The sequence below is a fragment of the Ahaetulla prasina genome, chromosome 1 (genome assembly GCF_028640845.1).
Source record: "Ahaetulla prasina isolate Xishuangbanna chromosome 1, ASM2864084v1, whole genome shotgun sequence".
Classification (NCBI taxonomy): Eukaryota; Metazoa; Chordata; class Lepidosauria; order Squamata; family Colubridae; genus Ahaetulla; species Ahaetulla prasina.
This window is the reverse complement of record NC_080539.1, coordinates 87031016-87056402: the sequence shown is the minus strand read 5'-3', so window position 1 is coordinate 87056402 and position 25387 is coordinate 87031016. Positions and strand designations below refer to the sequence as shown.

The 25387-nt window shown below is 39.7% G+C and overlaps 2 protein-coding genes and 1 long non-coding RNA gene across 7 annotated transcripts in view; 1 reads left to right on the top strand and 2 right to left on the bottom strand.

The window, feature by feature from the left end:
• LOC131190292 (uncharacterized) overlaps positions 1-25387 on the bottom strand; it is a 170883-nt gene that overhangs the window by 132784 nt on the left and 12712 nt on the right. The window lies entirely within an intron of this gene.
• Positions 1776-10662, bottom strand: LOC131190306 (uncharacterized). Its single transcript, XR_009153281.1, has 3 exons — positions 10524-10662; positions 3553-3624; positions 1776-2039 (listed from the first exon to the last, which is right to left on the bottom strand). It is a non-coding gene; the product is annotated as an uncharacterized LOC131190306 (long non-coding RNA).
• SMOC2 (SPARC related modular calcium binding 2) overlaps positions 10870-25387 on the top strand; it is a 163510-nt gene continuing 148992 nt past the window's right edge. For all 5 annotated transcript variants that reach the window (XM_058167515.1, XM_058167506.1, XM_058167496.1 and 2 more), the window contains exon 1: positions 10870-11008. In XM_058167515.1, the coding sequence (XP_058023498.1) occupies positions 10928-11008 (81 nt within the window). In that variant the 5' untranslated portion in view covers positions 10870-10927. The remainder of the gene's footprint in view (positions 11009-25387) is intronic.

The window sequence follows — 25387 nt, the reverse complement described above, 5'->3', positions numbered from 1 at the left end:
TGAGCCATTTATAAGAAACAGGAGCTAGTAAAAGTGTGTACTTTATTAGAAGCAGAGAGTAAGAAACAATCTATAAATGCAGCATGACAATTAACATCTCAAAGACTCAAATTTGGACCCATGGCCTCTTCAATGGATGCCACCAAATTCCATTTTAATATGATAGACAAAGGAAAATGGTTAAATACATGGAAATAACTTTTATTATTCTTTTTTTTTAATTAAAATCCAACTATTTCTGTCCAGGCCATGTCTACTTCTTGAAAAGCAAACCCTGGCAGAGCCCTCAAAAGTCTAGGATAGTCCTGATGTCACTGTTGTCATTTCTTCTCCATATCTCTTACCCTCTTAATTGCCAAATGACTAAAACATATGAAGGATAGTTGCAGGAATATGTATGTCTAGTGTAATGAAAAGAAGGATTAGGGGTGACACGTTAGAAGTGTTCCAATATCTAAGGGGCTGCCACAAAGAAGAGGGAGTCAAGCTATTCTCCAAAGCACAGAACAAAAGGCAATGGATGGAAACTAATCAAGGAGGAACCTAGAAATAAGGAGAAACTTCCTATAGTTAGAACAATTAATCAGTGGAAGGGCTTACCTTTAGAAGTTATGGGTGCTTCATCACTAGAGGATTTCAGACAACCATTTGTCTGAAACGGTATAGAGTTTCCTGCTTGAGGAGGGGGTTGAACTAGAAGACCTCCAAAGTTCCTTCTACTGTTATTTTGCCTGAGATAGAAATACTCATGGCTTATAAATACTTTGAAACACAAATGTCGTTTAAACCAGGGGTCTCCAGCCTTGGCAACTTTAAGCCTGGCAGACTTCAACTCCCAGAATTCCCCAGCCAGCTTAAAGTTGCTAAGGTTGGAGACCCCTGGTTTAAACTACCATAGGAGAAGATGCAGTTGATTAATAATGGCCCTTTAATGATGCACCCAGAGAAGCCATCTGAGATCAGACTTCTTTTGATAAGACTGGTCCTATTTCTACTGTCTACTGTATGACAAGAAGTCATTTTCCAGATTCTTCACAGAATCCAGATCTTGCTCTCTCCCTGAACCTGGAGTTTACACTTTAACAACAGGCCCTCTTGATCTTTTCCCGCTACAGAAATAAATAGAATCCACCAACTGACACAAATCTTTGCAATAGCAGGAGTTTTTTTTTTTTTTTAAATGCCTACAGATTAGTGTTTATACAACCTGTCAGAGACTGAAAGCCACAAAGATGATGGAAAGTTTTCTCTAGCTGCGTGAAACCAACCTTTTGTCTGCTGGAGAGAAACTCTTGGCAGGTTATTTATCTTAGCAGACAATCCCCCATTCGAGGGCTCATCACTATTCTTGCTTGTTAAAAAACATAAGGTCTTTCCTGTGCTTCCTAATTCTGCTTCAGAATTAGGACTTTATAGTCATACCCTCGACAGGAAGGGAAGCTGCCTCAGACAAAATAACTCTATCTTTGCCTGATCACAAAAGTACATTTAGGATGGGCAGAAATGTAGACTTCTGTGGGAAGATTTTGGGCTATTAAATGCTGCTTTGAGATTGTACTGTGGCTTAAAAACAACCATTAACTTTGAAAAGGCTTGTATCTTGATACAGTAAATAATATGTCGAACTGATAACACTAGATAGTAAAATGACTAATTTACATAAAGGAGGTTTTTTTTTTCTTCTTCTCAGATGTGGAACACATCCATTTATTCACCAAGCCACAAATATGCTGGCCCTTTGAATGAGTAAGAAATGGGTGCAAAATATTAGAAGGTGCAATAAGAATTCTGGTTTTTTTAATCATTGTTTTTATTAAAGATCATAATTACACTAGTAAAAACTAATACAATCTAAAAATATATAAAAGAATAGAAGGTGCAGCAAAAAGAGAAAAAAATAGAGAAATGAAGAGGAATAAAAAAGCAAGAATATAATAAAGAAAATAGATATCTAAAGAAGTGACTTCCAAACTTCAAAGTAATTTATCCTCTCCTTGTAAAATGTACAAAATGGTATCTTCTCATTTTTCATCTCTTATCTATAAAGAAATCCATAAAACACAGTCATTTCAGAGTATCAGCAAAGTCAATTAAGGTTTGCCAGAAATAACAACTTACCTATTATCAGTCAACCTTGCTCAAATAAACCAACTTTATATTCCTTCCTTTTGCCTCAAACAGTTTTAATCATTATTCCAGTCAAATGACATCATAGAACTTAAATTTATTTTCATTTTTTTGTCACAAGATTCCTCTAACCAGCCTCTTCTGTAAATTCAATATAGGTCACTCTCTTGGTTTATTGTTTCTATATCCCTTTTAATTATTAAAACATCAGCCAGTCTCTTTTGCATGTCCAGTGTAATATTTTCTTCCATATAATTCTTCTAGCCTATCATTTGTAAATCTACTTTCAACTCAGTCTCAGTCTTGTCAGGTAAAACCTGTTCCTCTTCCATAACATCTTTTAGACACAGTTTCTCCATTGAGGCAGATGTCTGTGTTGACAATATTAATACCAAGTGCAGGGACTGTTTTTTTTAAAAAAATGCTTTAATATGTTCAATGTTAGAATAATTTGCTCCATTCTGTAATTGTAGGATTGAGTGTTCTTTTAATTACAGGTAGTCCTTGACTTACCACCATAATTGAGTTCAAAATTTTTGTTGCTAAGTGAGACATTTGTTAAGTGAGCTTCTCCCCATTTTACATTTCTTGCCATGTTTGTTAAGTGAATCACTGCAGTAATTAAATTAGTAACATGGTTGCTAAGGGAATCTGGCTTCCCCATTGACTTTGCTTGTCAGAAGTTTGTGAAGGGTGATCACATGACCCCGGGACATTACAATAATCATAAATATGAACCGGTTGCCAAGCAACCAATTTTTGATCATGTGACCATGGGGGATGCTGCAATGGTCATAAGTCTGAAAAACAGTGATAAGTCACTTTTTTTCAGAGCCGTTGTAACTGAACAGTCACTAAATGAACTATTGTAAATTGAGGACTACCTATATAATCCTTAGTTCCTTCTAATGTCCAGTTTTTAAAATTTTATTTTTAAAAAATCAAAACAAAATCGTTTTCCCCATGGGTAGGATTCTTTATAATCAATTCCAAAATCTTTTTTCAAATTTATTTGCCCCTCTAGTCCATTTGTAACTTTCTAAAATCAAAGTTTTAATCAGGTGTTGTTGTTGTTTTTTGTTATTTATTCCAAAAGAAAGTTCTTAAACCTGTAGTTAAAACTTCATTTTGCTAAAGATTGAAGGAAAACTTACCTGATGCTGTCAAACTTGTCAATACAAATGTTTCCAATAGCTGAAAAGCAGTTAACAAGCAATTTCCAAAAATGTTTAGAAAAGGAAGTATGGGTTCTTTCAAAAGTGCCAAGTTTGAACAAGATAGCTATTCCCTTGTCTCCCTGAACATTAAATCTTCTGGAGACTTCTAGTTTTTGGTCTCCTCATGAGGAGCAACCATCTGGAACACTTGTGGGCAATCTTAAATCCTTTCCTTGTCCAGAAAAGTTTGAAGAGATGGCCTACTCACCAGCCGTTTGTTTCTTGCCAGAGTCATGGGCTCCTCTTCTTATGGAGCCATTTCAGTCTACCATTTCTCTCTCTGGCAGAAGAAAGGAGCATGAATGATAAAGAAATCATACAAGCCACTGAGAAGAAGAATTATTTAAAAATACTGATTTTTTTTAAATTCATCCCACTCATTCATCTTTTGTTTAAGAGATAACTTTGAGCATAGAAGGGATGGGGTGGGGAAACAGCCTGAAGAGTCAGTGTGTCAGCTTGCACCTGAATTACGTCCTTACTCACCTAAATCCTTTAAGAGTGACGGCTGTGGATAATCATCTTCATTCAAATTACATACAACTGCTGGGAAGATGAAATGGGACACATCCCGCATATATGAGCCTCTTTGAGAAAAAGCAGGATACTACCTTGATGACCAGAGGGCCAAACTTTTTAAAACTTTCCACCCATATGACACTTTGATCTCCATAATCCTTAAGTAACTGGAATATATAGAAATTACTCCCATCTATGCTGGAAGTAGAGGAAAGATGAGGAAAGAAAATGGATATAAATTTTACTGCCCACAAAACCTGTCCTTTGTCTCATCTCAGCAACAAGGCCAGATAGCGGTGCTGTCCTTAAACTTTGGGTTACATCAGGGTGAAATGCTCCCGGTTCGGACCGGATCAGCTGATCTGGTAACGATGGCGGTGGGTGGTTTGGAGAACCGGTAGCAAAAATCCCTGCCCGCCCCCCTCACCCATGCCTACCCAATCACCTGGTTGCCTGCTTTTAAAATGCTTTTAAAAGGTAAAAAAATGCTCTGACGATCACAACTGAGCCACACAATCTTCAGAGCCTTTTTTTTTACTTTCAAAAGATTTTTTTACAACCTATTCAGCCGAATAGGTTGTAAAAAAATGCTTTTCAAAGTAAAAAAAAAAAGATTGTACGCCACAGCGCACATGAGCAGCCAGTGAACCAGTAGTAAACTAGTTCAGATTTCACCCCTGGGTTACATGGCTGTTTTAGGATAGTGACTGGTAGATTCTTGATAGCCACCCACCTGGTATCATCTACTTAAGGAAAAAATAACCACCAACCACTTTCATGTGCATCTGATAGGGCAGGATTGAAGGGGCAAAGTATAATTTTTATTATTATTTTTACTTAGACTTTTTTTGAATTGACTGTGTGCTTTTTGACATGGAATAATCTGTAAGACTTTTAGATAGCAGCCACAAAAGTTTATTATTCCTAGGTTGAATCCCTCCTTCTCCAACCCCCAAGCATCTGCCTGAATGATTGAAAGAACCAATTCAAAATAGACAGCAGAAAGTCTGAATCAGAGAGTTTTCAGTCCTGTTTGTGTTTCTGGATCCCTTTTCCCCCCTTTCTCCTTCCACTCAATCTTAATAAACTTTGATCAAGCAAAGAGGCTCCATTTGCTCAACTCCACACCACATCCATGTAGGTATTTGTGTGCCTGTTTGTGACACATGCTTCCCTATTTTAGATTTTCTCAATACACACACAATATACACATACCTCAAGTAGGCTTCCAGATGGACAAGTCTACCGGTTTTCTGAGAGTCTGACATTTCCATAAGTCCATTCTACCACAGCTAAAGCCAAAATAATGCCATGGAGGACCAGTACCCAGTGATTGGACAGGGAAAGGACATGTCTACAGCAAATTTCCCCAGCCAATCAGAGTTGAGTAGAGTTGAGCAGATCACCATCCTTGAATGCATCATCCAAGACTCACTCTTAAGAGTCCTTAGATTGTTTGTTTGTTTTTTTAATAAAAAAAGTTTTATTTCCATTTTCCAACAACATATTCAATGTACAGTCTCTTATTTAACATTAATCATTAACTTTCATTTGTTACTTATTCGGGCCTGCTCAGCTACCATTTCCTTTCTTAACACAACCCTTCCTTTTTCCCTTCTCTACCTTCTTCTATTTTCTCCATCCTTCCTCTCCTTCACTTTTCTACTTCCTCTCCTCCTTCCCCACTCTTCTCTTCCACCCTTTCTAACCCACTCTCTTTCCCCTTTCTTCTTCCACTCCTTTCCCCCCTCTTCTACCTCTCTCTTTTCCTACCTACTTTCTTCCTTCACTTAGATTGTTGAAACAGGAAGTTTAATCCTGGAAAAAAAGAAAAGAAGCCACTTCTAACTAAGGATGACTATAGATCCGTGATGGCAAATCTATGGCACACATGCCACAGGTGGCACACAGAGCCCTCTTTGTGGGTACGCGAGCCCCAGCTTAGCTCTGCCACGCATGTGTGTGCACCTCCTGCCGGCCAGTCGGGTCTCTGCCATGCATGCGTGGAGGCAGAGTGCATGCAAGAGATGCGTGTGCAGGGGCAGGGCGCACATGGGGTGGGGTCGCACATGCATTGCATTATGGGCGTCGTGCGCTTTTGGCACTCGGCGCCGAAAAGGTTAGCCATCATTGCTATAGATTGTCTCAGTTGTCTAGTAAGGAAACACCAAAGCTCCTCAAAAACAGCGAACCACCTTCATGCTTCCACAAGCAGTACTGAGAATTAGTTTTTAAACTAATCTAACCAGCAACCTCCCAATGAAGCATGGAGAAACTGTATCTATCGATAGTGCATCAGGTAACTATCAAGGGAGGAACAAAGCTTGTGATAACAGTGGGTGCCTCAGTAAAAATGTCAGTGTTGTGCGTGACACTGGTAAAAAAAAGGGGGGGGTATAATTGTAGGAAGTTAGCACCCACCCCTCTCCTAGAAGAATGAGATATTTTGGGAAATATTAAAAAGGCAGAATATATTTCCCTGGATGAGAAATGGAGAAACACGTTTTAAAGACAAAGCAGCTCCCACCTTCCTGTCTCCCCCCCCCCACTACCTTTGTCAATGCGCCAGAGGCAGAAACCCAATTCCCACCCCCTCACTTTTCTCAATGGACCATCTTCTGCAACACAATAGGACCCATCTAGCAACAGAAACTCACCGCATGGCACCTGGGAAGATTACATCAGCCAACAAGGCTAGCTAAGACCCCCACCCCCTGGGAGTCTGACAACCAATCAGGGTACTCTTCCTGTGCTCCAGGAAGTTCAAAGCTCAGAGAGGGCATAAAACCAAGGCGTGCTCAGCATCTCGGACCTTTTCTGTTCAGGAACTCAAACCATGTGATCCTGTCCACCATTAAACCATCTTTCCAAGCAGTCTCCATGTTTCCAGTGTCTTTTTTCCCACTTGGAACTGAACCCAGATGGACATTTCTTCCAACATAATCTACGCTAAGAATGGTTGAAGATTTTTTTTAAAAAGCCAGAAAGCAAAACAGTAGCTTAAATTAGGCAAATGATGTTGAGTCTACATAGGCATCCTTTTGTCCACTGTCAAAAAAAAAGAGCGTTGTAAACATCTGCATATTTACATGCCATCAAAGGCCATTGTCGGTTTGGGAATTGTGCGACTTACCTTCCCAATACATTTGGGGAAAGTTGATTTTTGACTAGTTGGAACACATTCAGTATGAATGCCTTGGGGGCTTTTTAGATTAGCAAACGATAGTTTAAGAGATGGTGTGGCTGAGTGAAGCTATTCTCTCTTCCTCACAAAGCTAGAACAAGAGTTGCGATCACCTGCAGTGTCAAACTAGGGCACTGCCTGTGGGGCAGAAGTTCCAGGGTGCCTCCTTCAGCTTAATTCTTTTGAGGATGCTGCAGCTGCAGCTTAAAAGATCATTTACGGCAGGATGCAATCAGTCAAGGGTTTTTGTTGTTGTTGTTGTTTTGTTTCTATTGGTTACTCAAGGATGAAGAAGTAAAGAAATGATGTGTACACACACACACACACACACACATGCATAAACAATCAGAAAAAAGAAGGCATAAAGAATGCTATACACGTACTCACACCCTCTCCACCTGCCAGGATAGATAGATAGACAGACTCAATAGCTATTCCCATTCAAGAATAGATATGGTAAATGTAAAATGATAGAAAATCCTTTTATTTCAAGGATAGTAGCAAAAGCTTTGAAAGTAACACGCCAAAGACTACATATCCTGTAATAGCTAAAAAAATATTCATCCACCCTAAGAAATAATGCATTAATATGATGATTTCAAGCAGTGCCTCTCTCAGGCCTGTATTTTTTTTTTAATCACTGCCATGAGAAGATGCTCCTGAAGTGTTACATTTCTGCCTCCTGCTTGATCTACTTCATCTTCAGAGGACCAGAGGGTAGCACTTGCAAGGAGATAGAGAAACAGATAAACAGAGATTTGCTAGTTTCCTGTTTCATAAAAGATAATGATTAGGAGAGGCAACAACTTCTGCTGAAAGGGATTTCTTGAATGTAAGCTAGTTTTGTAACTTTGTTGCTTGTATCCTTACGATTTATATTGATATTGTTTCCTGATTGCTTATTTGTAACCTATGACTATCATTAAGTGTTGTACCTTATGATTCTTGATGAAGGTATCTTTTCTTTTATGTACACTAAGAGCATATGCACCAAGACAAATTCCTTGTGTGTCCAATCACACTTGGCCAATAAAAAATTCTATTCTGTTCTGTTCTGTTCTGTCCTGTCCTGTCCTGTCCTGTTCTATTTTCTGTATGCAGCTATGCATAGAGTATATGTATATAAGAAGGAGCGTATAACCCAACTGTTATTTTAATTGTGTCACAGAAGATGAACATCAAACTGAGGATGGGTATTAACTAAATAATAACAAGATCTACAACAGAATAATCTTGAGCTCTAAATTATAAGCACAGTTCCTCATTTTTTTCGTTCTGCACTCCGTGTGTAACCAGGAGTCAAGTTATTGTTTTTAAATCAACACATTTTTTTTCATTGGCCAGATGTTAGCAAAAGACAGGACCTGATTCCTCCAGTGGGTGGGCCTCTAGGGCAGCAATCAGTGGACAAAAGCATATTGTTTTCTTTCTGAAATTCTATCCTTTCTTTACTATCTCTTTATCTCTCTCTCTCTCTCTCTCCCTCTTCATATTTAGTGAGCTCCCGCAGATAGACAGGTAGTCCGTTTTTTTTTTTTGTTCAGTGTGTTTTAAATCAACACACACACACACACAGAGAGATTCAAGTTACTTATGTCTCTTCTAAAAACCCATCTCTTTGACTTTCCCTTTAGCCACGACACCAGTTTTCTTTCCATGAATACATTATCCAAATAAACCGGGTAGTTGTTCACAATTTTTTTCTAACTTTTATGTTCAAATTAAATATGTCCGAGAAACATAAATATGAACATCAGAATGAAGGATGGTTATCTCTGTCTTGCACCTAACTCTCCATTTGAAGTTAAGGAGCCAGCTTGACTCTCCTCCCCTTCTCATACACATCCCTTTAAGGAGTAAAGGATACAGAGATGCCAGTGATCTGTTGAGCAATATCTTGGGGATACAATATGCTTGTATCCTTATACTGGCTGTTTCCTAATATGATTTGATTGCTTATTTGTACCCTATGGCTATCATTAAGTGTTGTACCTTATGATTCTTGACAAACGTATCTTTTCTGTTATATACACTGAAAGCATATGCACCAAGACAAATTCCTTGAATAGAATAGAATAGAATATTTTATTGGCCAAGTGTGATTGGACACACAAGGAATTTGTCTTGGTGCATACTAAAGAAAAGATCATCAAGAATTCTAAGGTACAACACTTAATGATAGCCATAGGGTACAAATAAGCAATCAGGAAACAATATCAATATAAATCGTAAGGATACAAGTAACAAAGTTGCAGTCATATAGTCATAAGTGGAAGGAGATGGGTGATGGGAACGATGAGAAGATTAATAGTAGTGCAGATGTAGTAAATAGTTTGACAGTGTTGAGGGAATTATTTGTTTAACAGAGTGATGGCGTTGGGGAAGAAACTGTTCTTGTGTCTAGTTGTTCTGGTGTGCAGTGCTCTGTGGCGTCGTTTTGAGGGTAGGAGTTTTGAGGGTAGGAGTTTTGAGGGTAGGAGTTGTGTTTCCAATCACATTGGTCAATAAAGAATTCTATTCTATTCTATTCTATTCTATTCTATTCTATTCTATTCTATTCTATTCTATTCTATTCTACATTATGATTTCCTCCTTACGAAGTTAGATTCAACGAATTATTCGAAGCAAGGCTGGGCTGGGGGCATCCTGTAGGCACACACCTTCCCATCTCTTGTAAGCTCTATAGAACAGATCGTGGCAGCAGTTCATTCTTTTTCTTCTTTTTTTTCTTTTAACACTATTAAAAGGCTTCAGTTTTGTGCCAGCGTAACGACGGCTGAAATATTCCAGCAATGCTGAGTATGAAGGGAGGGCGTTAGTCTCCTGCGTCAGGCACACACGCTCTAAATCTCCCCGCTGATCCTTAAGAGAGCAGAGTTAACGCGCAACGCTCCCAAATGTCACCGGAGTTGGACAGCAAACAAGGCTCATAAAAACCGTCCCGAGTGGCCCCCTTGCTCGCCTTTTAAGCCCTGACAAATCCAACCTGCAACGCAGTCAGACAAACAGACCGAAGTTTTAGGGTTTCTGTTTGCGCAGGTTGACTTTTTGCCGACGGTTGCAAGAAGAAGGGAACCGCCAAAAAAACAAAAAGGGCGGCCGCAATTCGTTCGGGTTTCTCACTTTCTCTCTCTCTCTCTCTCTCTCTCTCTCGGTTAAGCGGCCGATAAATACAAAGCGGTTTGGCAATTCAAGCGGGCTTGACGATGGAGACGCGGTTGGGGTGAACCAATTAATCAAGGCAGAGGCTGCAGGTCTGGGCGAAGAAAGTGGAGGCTTGTGTGAGGTGGGGGGGCTGGAGAGAGAGGGGGAAGAGGAGAGAGAGAGAGAAAGGGGAGGGAGAGACAGAAAGAGAGAGGAGGGAGAGAGAGAGAGAGAGAGAGAGAGAGAGAGAGAGAGAAGGGGGTGTGCGTTTGGGGCTTCTGCACCTATCCATCTCTCCAACACCCTCCTTCAAATCCGTCCCCAATTCCTACCGAGTTCAGAGCTGCGCGGCTGCCCGCAAAGGGTGCTTAGGAGGAAAGCTGAAGGCAGCGAAGGGCAGAGAAACTCTCTGATCTGGCTTCAGGGACGAACATCAGATGACAGCTCCAGCACGCTGAGGGAAGGGAACCCCGCTCGCCCTTCGCCGCTAGAGACAGCAGAGCCAAACCCAGCTGCAGCAGCTTCCCCCGAAAGGTCAGGCGCCGCAAACTCTCCGGACATCCCCGCGCAAAGCAGCAGAAAACCCGAGCGCGAACCATCGGCGAGAAGCGAGAGATTGTCACCCCCACCCGCCCCCCCTTTAACCGAGGAAGGACGTGCCTGGGCAGAGCTGGGAAGGGAAAGCCGGCGAGGGCCAGGGTGGTGCAAGGAGAGCTCTGCCGTTTATTAGCTGAAGATGCTGCTGCTTCTCCCGCTGTGGCTGTTGCTGCCGGAGCTGGCTCTCCTGGCGCCGGCTCAGAAGTTTTCAGCGCTCACGGTAAGGCACCCAGGCAAGCCGGTGAACCTCCGGCTGTTTCCTTCTCGTTCCCTCTTGTCGCCGCGCTGGGGCAGCAAAACCCTCCCGCCGCCGTCCTTCTTCTCCCCACGCTGCCCACCGGCTTCACACTCACCAGGATACTTGCTGAGCCCTTTTGCCCAAGCGGGAACTCTGCCTTTGCAACCGGGAAACTGCAAAGGGAAACTGCGCCCGATCTGAGTGCCCAAAGTCTGGAGGGTGGCCGCTTCTTCCAAGCGTCCCTCTCACGTGTTGGCTGAAATCCTCACTCGAGGTGATGGGGCTTTTTAAAAAAAAGCAAAAATAGGGTTCCGGTCCTTAATGCTAAATTTATCCCCGCCTCACCCCCACTTCAAAATGTGAAACTAGCAAATTGTGACTCCTCTTCTCCCAACTATCAGCAGGACTGGTAACCTTCGTTGGATAGGATACATTTTATTAGCAGAAATCTTAAAATTGACATCGTTCTTAAAGAGTTTTTGTGCGCACAGACATGCTTGTTTGAAGTTAGTTGGTACTCTCCGCGCATTTTTTTTTAGAATAGAATAGAATAGAATAGAATAGAATAGAATAGAATAGAATAGAATAGAATAGAATAGAATTTTTTATTAGCCAAGTGTGATTGGACACACAAGGAATTTGTCTTTGGTGCATATGCTCTCAAGTGTACATAAAAGAAAAGGTACATTCATCAAGAATTCTAAGCTACAACACTTAATGATAGTCATAGGGTACAAATAAAAAAAAAAGATAATTTTTCATTATTATCTTCCCACAACCAAAGGAAAATTACTGGGTATCGATTTCCCTGTGCCTAATGGACACTGATATTTACATCAATTTTTTTCTCAGAGAGGTTGAAGGAGCATTAATAAGATTAATTAATACTGAGTAAACCTCTGTGCCTTGGGTATCCTCTGCCAGGTATTGTAAAGTAATTTGGAGCAATGCAATTTATTGAGTTTGTGTTCAGGTAAAGGACACGCCAGTGCTGCATTTGGGATTTATTCAATCCAGTTTGGTTCTACTGAAAGTGCTTGGACGAAACGCAAGTGCAAGGAAAGTGGTTAAGTGGTTTGGGTTTGGGTTTGGCAGCTTGCAGCTTGCTGGAAATCCTTGGGGGAATTAGGCTCCCGGCTGCAAACTAATTGCCTTTTGAAAAAAGGGACAGTGTGAACTACAGATTTAAGAGTCTGAAAAACTGATCCTAAACGCAATGAATTGGAATACAATTAAACGTTCAAAGGTTTTACTCCAAAGGAATTCCCATTTGAAACCGTGGCTTGGCGATAAGAGTTCACTCCTGTGAATGGGATTCACTTTCACTTTCTAGGTAGATGCTCCCTGCTTAATTTTTTAAAAAGGAGAGTCAATAGGAACCAAGCTGGTGCTGAATACCCTGTTTCCCCCCACCAAATAAGACATCCCCTGATAATAAGCCCAATCAGGCTTTTGAATGCATGGCAATAAGACCAAGCGCTTATTTCAAGGTTCAAAAAAATATAAGACAGGGTCTTCTTTTCAGGGAAATACGGTAGGCTTGCTAAAGATCCAGCTTTAGGAGGCTAGCTTATAATCACTGGGCATGAGGCAAAGGAACCTGGCTGTGCTTATTTACAGTATGCTGTTTCTAAACTCAGTAGAACTTTTAAGCATTAAGTCGAATGAATGAATGAATCTAATGTCTAATCCATCACTAACTTTCTTTGAGTCACTTCCAATAAATTTAACGTAGCACCTAATGATTGATGTATTTCCTGAAATATCAATTCACCAGGTGTTTGGATTTGTTTTGGGGGATGGCAGGGATATTCATTTCCCATTAATGCACTGAGGATTCACTGAAATTGTGGGCAGAAATCCCAGTTATTCTTAGTAATTTCAATTACTCTTCCCTCCAAGCAAGTATGCTGAGAAGTACCCTGATCGTTCTGATCTGTGAACTGTTTCTTTCAAAATACTTTCAGGCAGCTGCTGTGTTGCCAAAAAGTAGCAGTAGATGGACAATCACTTTGGATAGGCTAGTTTTATAAAAAGACCAACCATCACTTCCTTGAGAAAACTCAGAGTTATAGAAGTTACATTTTGTAAAGTGATGGTTTCTTCTAACTGCCCGGATAGCCTTTCAGATACACATCATACTTTTGCTTTAGAGAGCAGAGGATGTCCTATCTCCAGCTTTACTCCTTAGCTAACTGGACTGTTCAAGACCAAATATTCTATTGAGCATTCATTTATTCATGATGCTTTTAACTACCCACTAACTAGTTATTCTACACAAAAAATATCCAATGCAGAAGACAGCTTGAAGGTTCAGAAGGGTATCTCCTCTTCCAGTGTTGGCTGAGAATACTTAGAAAATTTAGTCATTTCTCTTTCCTAAATTTTCCCACTGCCATGAGACAGAAGACCTTCCTCAAGCTTTATGCTGCAGAAAGAAAGAATAAATAGGTGGTGTGTGTGTGTGTGTGTTCCCCTTGGTATGATTAGCTACATTTCTGGCCCCTTTATGATGTACAGAATGGGTAACTTATGATTGTAGATTGACCTCTGAGCTGTATTTCATGTTCAGTCCAGAAAAAAACGCCAACTTTTTGAAAAAGAAGCCAGTTAGTCCCTTTGCTGCCCCCTTTCAAAAACTTGTCCTATTCCAAGATTCTTCAGCCATGTTGCTAGGATATTGCATATGAATTTTACTAAAGTCAGTCTCAGTAAGAATAATGCAAACTGACTAGCAAATAAGCTATTGCTCCATATTAAAAAAACCCAGAGTCTACATATAAATTACTCACTTGTCATCAACAAAAGAAAGCAGAACCAACTTCTATTGCATACACTATCAGTTTCATGAGAATACTTTAATAGAGATGTTTATTTACATTACAGCACCTGTATGTAAGCTGAACTGAAATGTATTCTATATATGAATTTATGCAAGCTGGTATCACAGTTTATCAGTCTTGGACATTCCAGTTTCCTTTCTCTCATTGTAAAAAGCCTTTTGTGGGAAGGAATTTGAAAAAACCAAAGTGGCGAGTCATTTAATTTATCTTTAAATCATCTTAAAAATTACATACTGGACAGTGGTGGGTTTCTACTGGTTCGGATTGGTTCAGGCAAACCATTAGCTCTGGCTATCAGCTGTGAGTGAACTGGTTCACAGCTTCGTTATACTCACCTATATTTCCGTTTCTGAAGCCCAGCTGATTGGCGTGGCAGAGCGGATTGCCGCGCCGCAGCTGTCTTCCATGCCAACAGCAATGCAGAAGGTGAGTTTTCTCGAAACTGCGCACACGCTTAGCGAACTGGTTGTTAAACCAGTAGGATCCCACTCTTGATACTGGATAATGATGTAGTGGCAGATTCCAAAACATGAACTGGGAAAACAAGTAAGTAGAAGAAGTTTCTTTGCATTTTCCTATCAAATAGCCTTTTATTTAGATTTGATAACATATAATATAGCAACAACAATAATATACAATTCTGTCTGACCAAAGAACATCCAGTTAGAATCCCTCCTCCCATAACACTGAAAGCCTTTGCAATGCTATGTTTTCATGACAATTTCCATACTTTGAAAATTGGTGTTATATTCTTTCCTTTATCTCAGGGGTCTCCAACCTTGGTCCCTTTAAGACTTGTGGACTTCAGAGCTGGCTGAGGAACTCTGGGAGTTGAAGTCCACAAGTCTTAAAGGGACCAAGGTTGGAGACACCTGCTTTATCTCATCAGCCTTGATCCACATATCCAATGATAAGAATATAAGAGATGCAGTCTTACCAACACCTACTAGAATGCTGGTTGCCTGTATCTTCATTAGATGAAGGCTGCCCTTACTTCCAGCATCCTTGAATATCTTCATCACGACAGAGGAACAGCTACACAGATGTAAAAATAGATACAGCAGCCAAGTATTAAACAACAGGTATATAACAAGTCGGGATTGTACATTGTTTCTGATTTAGCTGCTTAAATCCAGTGGATTTTCAATGGGAATTAATTGAATCCATCTGTCTGCAAGTTTATAGTTTTAGGACATGACTTGAAAGCATCCCTGGAGGTATTATCTGATGTTACAATTGGTTTATAGCTTAGGCAGCGAGAGGGAAGAAGATGATTGGTCCATCGGCTGTGCTGACTTCAAAAAGGCAGCCCTGCAGGTTGCATGTGAATTGACATTTATATACCCATCTTTACTTTTGATTTTTTTGGTTCGGTCAACAGATCATGATTTGCAACCCAATAGCAAACTATAATCAAAATTGCGCTACAATATTATAAATTAAAATGGCTCCTTTGAATTGGCTCTCAATGTCTAAGAGTTTTATGTGATTAATTTTCAGAGTAAACTGATGTAATATGCTCATAAAATGGGATACTATGTCCTTCTGCTAGATTACTGATTGATCATTGCATTTTGATTGAGTTATCATTTGTGAAGTTTCAGGTTATTTTACTCATTAGGACTTGGGCTAGATAATCCTTGTGGTGCTTATTAAGTTTACTGGTTTATGATTCCATGACTCTTTCCAGCACACCTTAATTGCACAAAATGAGCAGTATCAAAGAGCTTTGCACTACATCCTACAACATCTTGAGTCTCCAAAGACCTATGCAAGGGTCCTTTTTGTAGACTTTAGTTCAGCATTCAATACCATCATTCCAGACATTCTCCTAACTAAGCTAAACCAGCTACAGGTACCAGAACAGGCTTGTAAGTGGATCACAAGCTTCCTAACAAACAGGAAGCAGCAGGTGAAGCTAAGCAAGATCACATCAAATACCTGTACAATTAGCACAGGGCCCCCCCAAGGCTGTGTGCTCTCCCCACTTCTCTTCTCTCTGTATACCAATGACTGCATCTCCAATGATCCATCTGTTAAGCTACTGAAGTTCGCAGATGACACAACAGTGATTGGTCTCATTCGAGACAATGACGAATCCGCATATAGACGAGAGGTCAAACGACTAGCCTTGTGGTGCAACCAAAACAATCTGGAACTGAACACACTCAAAACCGTAGAAATGGTGGTAGACTTTAGGAAAAACCCTTCCATACTTCCACCTCTCACAATACTTGACAACACAGTATCAACAGTAGAAACCTTCAAATTTCTGGGTTCTATCATATCGCAAGATCTCAAATGGACAGCTAACATCAAAACATCATTAAAAAGGACAACAAAGAATGTTCTTTCTGCGCCAACTCAGTAAGCTCAAACTGCCCAAGGAGCTGCTGATCCAATTCTACAGAGGAATTATTGAGTCTGTCATTTGCACCTCTATAACTGTCTGGTTCGGTTCTGCAACCCAACAAGAAAAACACAGACTTCAGAGGATAATTAGAACTGCAGAAAAAATAATTGCTACCAACTTGCCTTCCATTGAGGACCTGTATACTGCACGAATCAAGAAGAGGGCCGTGAAAATATTTGCAGATCCCTCACATCCTGGACATAAACTGTTTCAACTCCTACCCTCAAAACGACGCTATAGAGCACTGCACACCAGAACAACTAGACACAAGAACAGTTTTTTCCCGAAGGCCATCACTCTGCTAAACAAATAATTCCCTCAACACTGTCAGACTATTTACTGAATCTGCACTACTATTAATATTCTCATCGTTCCCATCACCAATCTCTTTCCACTTATGACTGTATGACTATAACTTGTTGCTGGCAATCCTTATGATTTATATTGATATATTGACCATCAATTGTGTTGTAAATGTTGTACCTTGATGAACGTATCTTTTCTTTTATGTACACTGAGAGCATATGCACCAAGACAAATTCCTTGTGTGTCCAATCACACTTGGCCAATAAAAAATTCTATTCTATTCTATTCTATTCTATTCTATTCTATTCTATTCTATTCTATTCTATTCTATTCTATTCTTTATCTTTACTGATATATATAGATATCTAAGGTTATCGACAGACCAGTTTTGGAGAGCTCCAATAGTTAACACTTTTTGGTAAGGGCCATTTGACAAGAAAATCTAGCTGGCTGGTCATAATACAGTGCATGAATGGTCTTTGTTTCATTTGGTGTGATTTTGTTAGCTGCAACAAGATCATAGAACAACAGGACATTGATAACTCAATCAAATGTGTAAAAAGGTTAAATTGAAGCCATAAGAATGGTCCTTCTCAATCTGTACACTTGAGAAAGAAGATGCATTTAAAAGGCAGCTGAGCCTTTTGTAAACAATTTGTATAGTAAAATAACTCAGGTTCACTTTCAAATCCACTTTCACAACTAACCTGTTTACCACAGACTTTGGGATGACCATGGACAGAATATTTTTTTTAGTGCTAGGTTTAAATAACTACTTTAAAACTCATAAAATGCCTTAAAATCTAATGGTTGCTTAAAAGGTTGGAACTCTTAGGGGGAACCATGTTATAGACACATATTATTTATAACAGTCATAAAATGGACATAAACCATTTTATTTATCTCAGACTTTCAGTAAATGAGAGTTTCTGCTATACAATACCATAAATGTTATTCGGCAATCATTTTTTTTGTGTAACTCAAAATGAGAATGGCTGGGTCATTCATGCCTGAAATTCTTCAGAAGGGATTCCATTCTTTTTGCAGACTTTAATGGAAAATGATTTCTGAGTTAAAAGCTAGCAATTGGCAACCTTAAAGAAGCTCCAAAATCTTTACGGTGTGTGATTTTTGTAACGGCAGATCATAGTAAATCAGGTAGATATTGACAGATTTTCATCCCTGGGATGCTACATTTGAAAGTTTGGCTTAAAGTATTTTACAGTAAGTAATATGGTGTGTTTTCCCTCCTCCTTAAAGTTTAAACAATATTCTAAGTTCTATCTCATGCCACACTTTTGTGCTGTATCATGACATTTCCTGATTTTAACAAAAATGTATGCATCGTACAAAAGGATCAATGCTGTTCGCTAGTAGTAATTTTATCTTACAGGTTAGCAGCTTTGTTTCCAAGAGGTTAGAGAAGTTTGCAGCTCCCTAAATGTGATTGGAATTCAGCTACTTCTAGAGGAGGGGTGGGATCATAGCCAGGGGATGGGGAAGTAGCAAGGAGGGAGAGAAATAAATGTTGGCTATGAATACAGGTCATAATATCCCTGTTTGATAAATTATGTCAAGGTAGAAAAGTGACTTGCTATGAAAATCTATTGCACAAGAAATTGCAGATAGAAAAAAAAAGAATGATTTCTAATAATTGAGAAACAATTGAAACATTTGCATGTTCTGGTACTATCGGTATACTAGTTGTGAATCATATTCACTGAGGTACCTAAGATAAAGGTAAAGGAATATCTGCGGATTTTACTCCACTTGTTGTTGCCAACTATAGGCCACTGAGCTATCCCGCCATCCCACGTTATCTAAGGGAACCCAACAATTGTCTACCATGTAAGGGATATGACTTAAATTGACACAATGAATCTGTGACAGGCAACTGGGATTGCTTCATGAAGCAATTGGATATTTTTTTAATAAATATTTTTTTTAATAAATTGGATATTTATTGCTTCATGAAGCATATCCAATTGTAGTTCAGATTGTGGAGTATTGAAGTCACATTTCCTAAGCTAGGAACGTGACAATTTCAAGACATATGGGCTTTATTGGCTGCTGGCTTACCATCCATTCAAAAATTTTTCCCAATGTATGCTAGGTCCCTAACATTTAATGGAGTATTCAGAAAACAAGGAACTTCAGGAAATTGTCATTGTTCTGATGATATTAGAAATCTGCATTCACGTAGATCAAATTGCACTCATGAAGAATGTTCTGGGATGTTGGTTATTACCTCATGGAACCATTATTCTAGATCTTTTGTCTCTCTGTGTGTACATGAAAACATTTTTTTTTACTTCAGTCTTTCAATCTTACTTGTGTCAGTGCATATCGGCATACCTGTTGTACTTTACATTTGAGGGATTTGCGTTGTTCCACTATCATCCCCATTTCCACCTTCTCCAGCACAAAGTTAAGGAAAGCATCAAGCATTAATACTTCCTCCAATGGGACTGATTTAGTTTAGTTCCAATTTAGCTTCAGTAGGGAGAATAGAAGTACCTTAGATGGTAGGTTAATGTTGAGTGCACTTGACTTTCATTTGGAAACACTGTCAATTGCTTAAAGATATTGTTTTGTGGGTGGGGGATGCAGGACATTATGATATTTCTTCATGAGGTGCCCCCCCCCCCGAAACTTTACCTCACTGACCTTGTTACAGGTTTGCCTCTCTCTGTTTTTATGGCTAATCTGTACTCTATCTCCCAAAGGAGATGTGAAGGCCAGTGATGACAACTGGTGCTCCTGATCCTTGTTCCTATTAGTACTTACCATATTTTTCAGAGTGTAAGATGCATTCCACCCCCCTCTAAAAGTGGGTGGAAATGTCTGTGCATCTTATACAGTGAATGTTGCCAAAGCCTTGCCCACCCATCGGCCCCCACCAGTTGGCCATTTTTGGCCTCTGTGCATCGCATTTTCAGCCTCTGCACGTCCTTTTTTTAGACCCATTCCAGGCTGCCAGGATCACCACAGCACATCGCTGCCAATTGCTGTCTCCACGTGTTTCATTTTTGGCTCGTTCCAGGTGGTGGGAACTGGAACTGCCTGAAAATGTGATGTGCAAAAACGGGGTGTGCAGAGGCCGAAAACGCACTGCGCGGAGGCCAAAAACCTGACACACAGAGGCGGCGATGGACTGTGGCGATCACTACCGCTGGGACCAGCTGACTGGCAGTATTCCGGAAGGCCGATCCAACCGCCAATCAGTTGCTTGTGCTGAATCAGGCTGCGATAATGTGTTGAAGCTGGCCAGGCTGTTTGCTGCAAGGATGCTGGTAGGCAGAGGCAGAATTTTTTTTCCCTCCCCAAAAACAAATGTGCGTCTTATACTCCAGAGCGTCTTATACTCCAAAAAAGGCAGGTAAACAGCCAGAAAGAATAAGGATCAGAAGCAGGATCAGAAGGTTCTGTGGTCATCAGAAAGTCTGTCATGAAAAGAAGGGTTTGGCAAGGAGCAGACAATGATTGAAAATCAATGATGGATCACACAGTTTTAGCATATGTGCTCCTCAAACAGATTCATTACTGTAGATATATTCCATGTCAGATGCAGAGAAATACTTGCGAGGTAGGTTACACTAACAATACAAACACTGCAGGAATCAGCAATTTATACTCCGGGGAATCCAGTCGATAGGTTTGAAACTTAGAAGAGACTGAAAATCATTCAGAAACGTACATTATAAACATGCACTTGCATATTTATTTGATTTTGATGCCACCTGACTCCATCCAATGAATCATAGTTAGTGACTTTCAGATTCCCACACATGTATTTTGATTAAATACAATGCTGTATTTAAAAGGCAATTTCCCCTATATATTGGGAGCCGAAACTACAAATACTGAATGGCATGACATATGATTTGAATTGTATATTTCATCATACTTTGTCAGTATCCCAAAGCAATGTCAAAAATGTTACAAGCTTTTGTGGAAGATTTGTCTGAACCTGATTTTAGTCTTTTTGTGCATGGTGAATGTCGGAGTGAAATTCACTTACCTTTCCCTACTGGCTCACAAATGTAAGTACATGTGCACTCATGCTCGCTACGCTCATGCCTCCTCCACACATGCACAGAACCTTCTGCACAGGTGCAGAGGGTAAAAAACAGGACGTGATGACGTCCGGGCAGGTGGGTGGAATTTTATTTAATTTATTTATTTAATCAAATTTTTATACCGCCCTATCTCCCGAAGGACTCAGGGCGGTTTACAGCCCGATAAAATTGAACAAGAATAAATACAGGATAAAAACAATATTTAAAAAACTTATTGAATTAGGCCAAATTAAAATTATAATTAAAACAATAAAAAACCCCATTTAAAACTAAAATCCTAGGCCAGTCCTCCCGCCGCTGCTGCTACTGGATCGCATGATCCGGATAGATCCAGTTGAATTTTACCACTGGTGAATATGCTAATTGCAAAGATGGTTTTTTAATGTTTTTTATTAGCAATTCAAATTAAAAACAATGGACATGGTTTAACATCTCTGGTTTTAAACATTGTTGTCAAATTTAAGTTAATAGATGATATACTTCTTTATCTTCGTACAAATTTACATTACCTCTTACATGTCAAGTATGTAGGTTAATTCCTCCTAAACAGCTACATCCATACTTAATATAATCATATTTCACATACAAGTTTAACATACATTGACATATCCATTTCTGGACATTCGCTACACCTTCATCTTAGCACTGTCTAACCATTCATAAAATTTAGACCAGATTTCATAGTACGCTGATTCATTTTTATCCTTGAGCTCCAAGGTAAGTCTGTCCATTTCTGCACAATTAAAGATTTTAGTTAGCACTTCTTCTTCCAAGGGGGTTTCTTTACTCTTCCATTTTTTGGAAAAAGCTATTCTTGCTGCTGTTAATATGTGTAATATTAGATAGTCTGTATTTGCAAAGATGTTTTGATCGATTGTCTAGCTCCTCATTGCTAACTAAAGCTGCCAGTATAGAAGCAATTATAAAGAATACCATGTCCATTGAGTTTCAGTTGATGATTTTTCAATGCTTTTAAAATATCAGGATCAAGAACTGCTAAACTGTCCAGTTCCAATCTTTTTGTACAACCACAAGCTAATCTTGACAAAGACTGGTTATAGGAGAAATCCAGTAAAGGTCAGAGCTACTATCTTTTTAAAAGAAGGTTCATCACTAGGTGACTAAAAGATTAAGGACAGTCATGTCCAGCCAGTACTTGGCCTGTACACTAGACTGGAAGTAAAAATAACAGGAAGAAGGCAAGGACAAACCATTTCTTTATTGGGATCAAGAAAATAATATAGCTGTGTCCCGTTAAATCATTAGAATAGCATGTGATTTGAAGGTAACTTTGCCTTTATTGAGGAAGTAATCTTCATATCGATACATCTGAATTCTTTAGCTTCCCATTAATTTTTATGCACTTTCCCTCATCCTGCTTGATATAGTATTATTTGTGTGTATGTGTGCTTGATTGCATGAATATCAGTGGTGGGTTTCAAATTTTTTTACTACCGGTTCTGTGGGTATGGCTTGGTGGGCATGGCAGGGGAAGCCGTGAATGGTTAAAATCCCCATTCCCTTCCCACTCCAGGGGAAGGTTACTGCAAAATCCCCATTTCATCCCAATCAGCTGGGACTCGGGAGGCAGAGAATAGATGGGGATGGGGCCAGTCAGAGGTGGTATTTACCGGATCTCCGAAATACCAAAATTTCCACTACCGGTTCTCCAGAACTGGTCAGAACCTGCTGAAACCCACCTCTGATGTATATGTATTTATAGATTCAGTAAGAAAGTCACAAAAGTCAGTTAAGAACCAATTGAATGCTGTGGAATTGACTATGAAATTCAGCTGGTTCTTAACTGGTTTTTAACGTTTGCTCTAGTCAACAGTTATAGTCAATAGGCTCTAACTCTTGACATAAGTGCTAGATATTTTTAATGCATGTTCTTTGTTATAGCATGGGGTACAGGATTGTCTGCCATCCTTAGTATATAAAGGGATTAGACTGACCTTATTCAGTCCAGATTCCAACATATTAATCACACACACACACATACGCGCACACACACACAGGAGAGGGAGAAGGAGAGAAGGATGGGGGGGGAGCTAATAATCAGAAGGGAATTATTAGCAGTACTAGCAAACATTAAGATTTCTTGACAATAACAAATAGTCGTATTTTATTTATTTGCAATCACTGTCATTTGAAAATTTTATGTCTCTGCATGTGATGAACACCAGATGGTGACTAGCTGATGTTTTGCAGCTTGCCATGGCAACTCATCACCATTTTTCAAATGGTATGATGATAAATTGATTGAGAGTTCAGATAATTTGGTATGGCCTTTGTAAAGTTATGAGGCCTGTTACAATCAGTTTACCAACTCAGTTCTCTAACTTGGCCAGGGTAAACAGAGCATTGTACTTAATCCTGCTTAATTTCCCAATCTTTAAATCACTTAAATTACTTTCTTAAATTTATGTTACTAGATTAGAAATAGCACGCACAGGGAGATAATTGGAAATTTGGAATATTGTTCACTTTCTGAACCACTGGACTGGTGGCTGACACCAGACTGACCATCTGTGAAATCTACTTACCTTCCTTACTGGTTCGGAAGTACATATGTTGCGTGTGCTTGCTTTGCTCTCTGGTGCGCATCATATGTGGTAAAAAACACATTAAAACCAGGAAATAATGACACCCAGGCAGGTGGGCGGAGCTTTGCTCCGCTATAGCTACTGGATCACCGGCCACAATCGCTACCAGATCATGAGATCTGGTCAGAACTGGGAGCATTTCTCCCCTGATAACAAACCCTAAGTTTGTTGCATCTTTTATGTTCAGTGTGTGGGAGTAAGCTTTGTTACAGTTAGTAAACCTATTTTGGAGCAAACATAAAGTATATAATGATAGAATCAGAATTTGAAAAGGGCCATTTAGATCATCGAGTCCAACATCCCCTCAGTGCAGAAATCCAATTTAAAACATCCTAAATAAACTACTTAACCTCTCCACATCTGACTATATTCAGAAAAAGGGGAAACTTGCTTTGTGGAATGTTTCTAGGTTTCACTATCAAGCTATTCTTAGGTTAGAACATTTTTCTAACATTTAGTCAGAATTTGTAGAACAGCCTTTGTAGCTTGATATCTTGAAGTTAGATTAACTTTAGCTTCCATAGGTTATCAGCCAGCATTGTATACATTGGCGGAAAAGTATAAAAGGTGAAAGTTCAAGATATTTTCAGCATGAAGTTGGGTTGATGACTTCGGGCCTTTACTCTCTGTCAGCCCAACTCATTTGATAGGGTTGTGGTTGTGAGGAAAATTGAAGGAGTGTTAGGTATGTTCACCACCTTGAGTTATCTATAAAAAATAATAAAGGCAGGATATAAATAAATACATAAAGAAGGCAGAAGGGGCTAGTAAGGACAAAAAAAGCTGTCATAGCTTTAGTAAGAGGTTTGCTCCACCGAATGGGCTAGTTTGGTGTAGGCACCGGGCTAGAAATCAGGACATTGTAAATTTTAGTTCTGTGTTACATAACTTCAAGTTTTATTCATTTATCAAACTATAAAGTACAAAGAAAAATGAAAATTATGGGGAAAAGAAAGAAACCAGGACATGAGTTCTAATTCTGCATTGTATAACAAGCCAGCAGGGTGACCCTGGACCAGTTACTTTTGCTCAACTCTGGGAAGGAGGCAACTGTAAACCCAGCGGTAAAATCTACTTACCTTCCTTACCGGTTTGGAAATGCATGTGCCGTGCATGCACAGAGGGTACAAAACATATTACTTCCTGGTTAAAACCAGGAAATAATGACAGCCGGGCGGGTGGGTGGAGCTTCGCACTGCGATTGCTACCAGTTCTCCGAACCACCCACCACGATCGCTACCGGATTGAGCGATCCGGTCCGAACTGGGAGCATTTCACCCCTGGGTAAACCATTTCTGAAAATTTTGCCAAGAAAACCACACTGGTCCACACTGGTCCAGGTAATTGCCAGGAGTAAGGCACAAAAATAAAGAAATTGCTCCACCTAATTCAGTGCTTTTCTCCAGGATTTCAAACAAGTTTATTTTCTAACCCAACCTGGACATGAAAAGAAGAATACCAAAAGCCTTCTGCATGTAGTTAATTCAGTCTTTTTATGTGATGGCTCTTTGCTGTATCATTAAAGAGAAATGGGGAGGTTTATACTGGAGAAAAGTGATAACCAGAGGGAAATAAAAAAGAGTGAAAAGTGAAAAGAAAGTGTCAGCCCTGGAAGCCATCTTTTTCTTTGGCTCTTCAGGGCTGCCACACTAAGTGGCTGTGGGAAACTGGCAGGGGAAATTGCATGGAGTTGCAGAGATATCTAACCATAATAACATTCTTTTCTCTGGGAATCAAGGACATTCAGCTTGCACCTGGAGTGGCATGACTGGGAGGCACCTCCAGTTGGGACAGTGCATTGACTGGGCCATGTGATGGACATGTGGGTGCAGGGGAAGGGACTTGGACTTTTTTTTGGGTGGGGAAAACCTGGAAGCTTTCAGATTTGGGTTTTCCCATATGTGCCAATATGACATCTCTAATAAAATGGAACTTTGAGGAACTTCTAGCCTCGGAGTCTTCTTTCATTAGGGATGCTACTTGGAACCCTGACAGAAAGAGACTCAAAGCGTCTGAAAGTCTTTCCTATTATCTTATCTATCTTACCTATCACTTAGGATCTTATGCATACAAACAAGTTTCATTCTCCCAAACCTTTCTTCTGTTTAAATGGC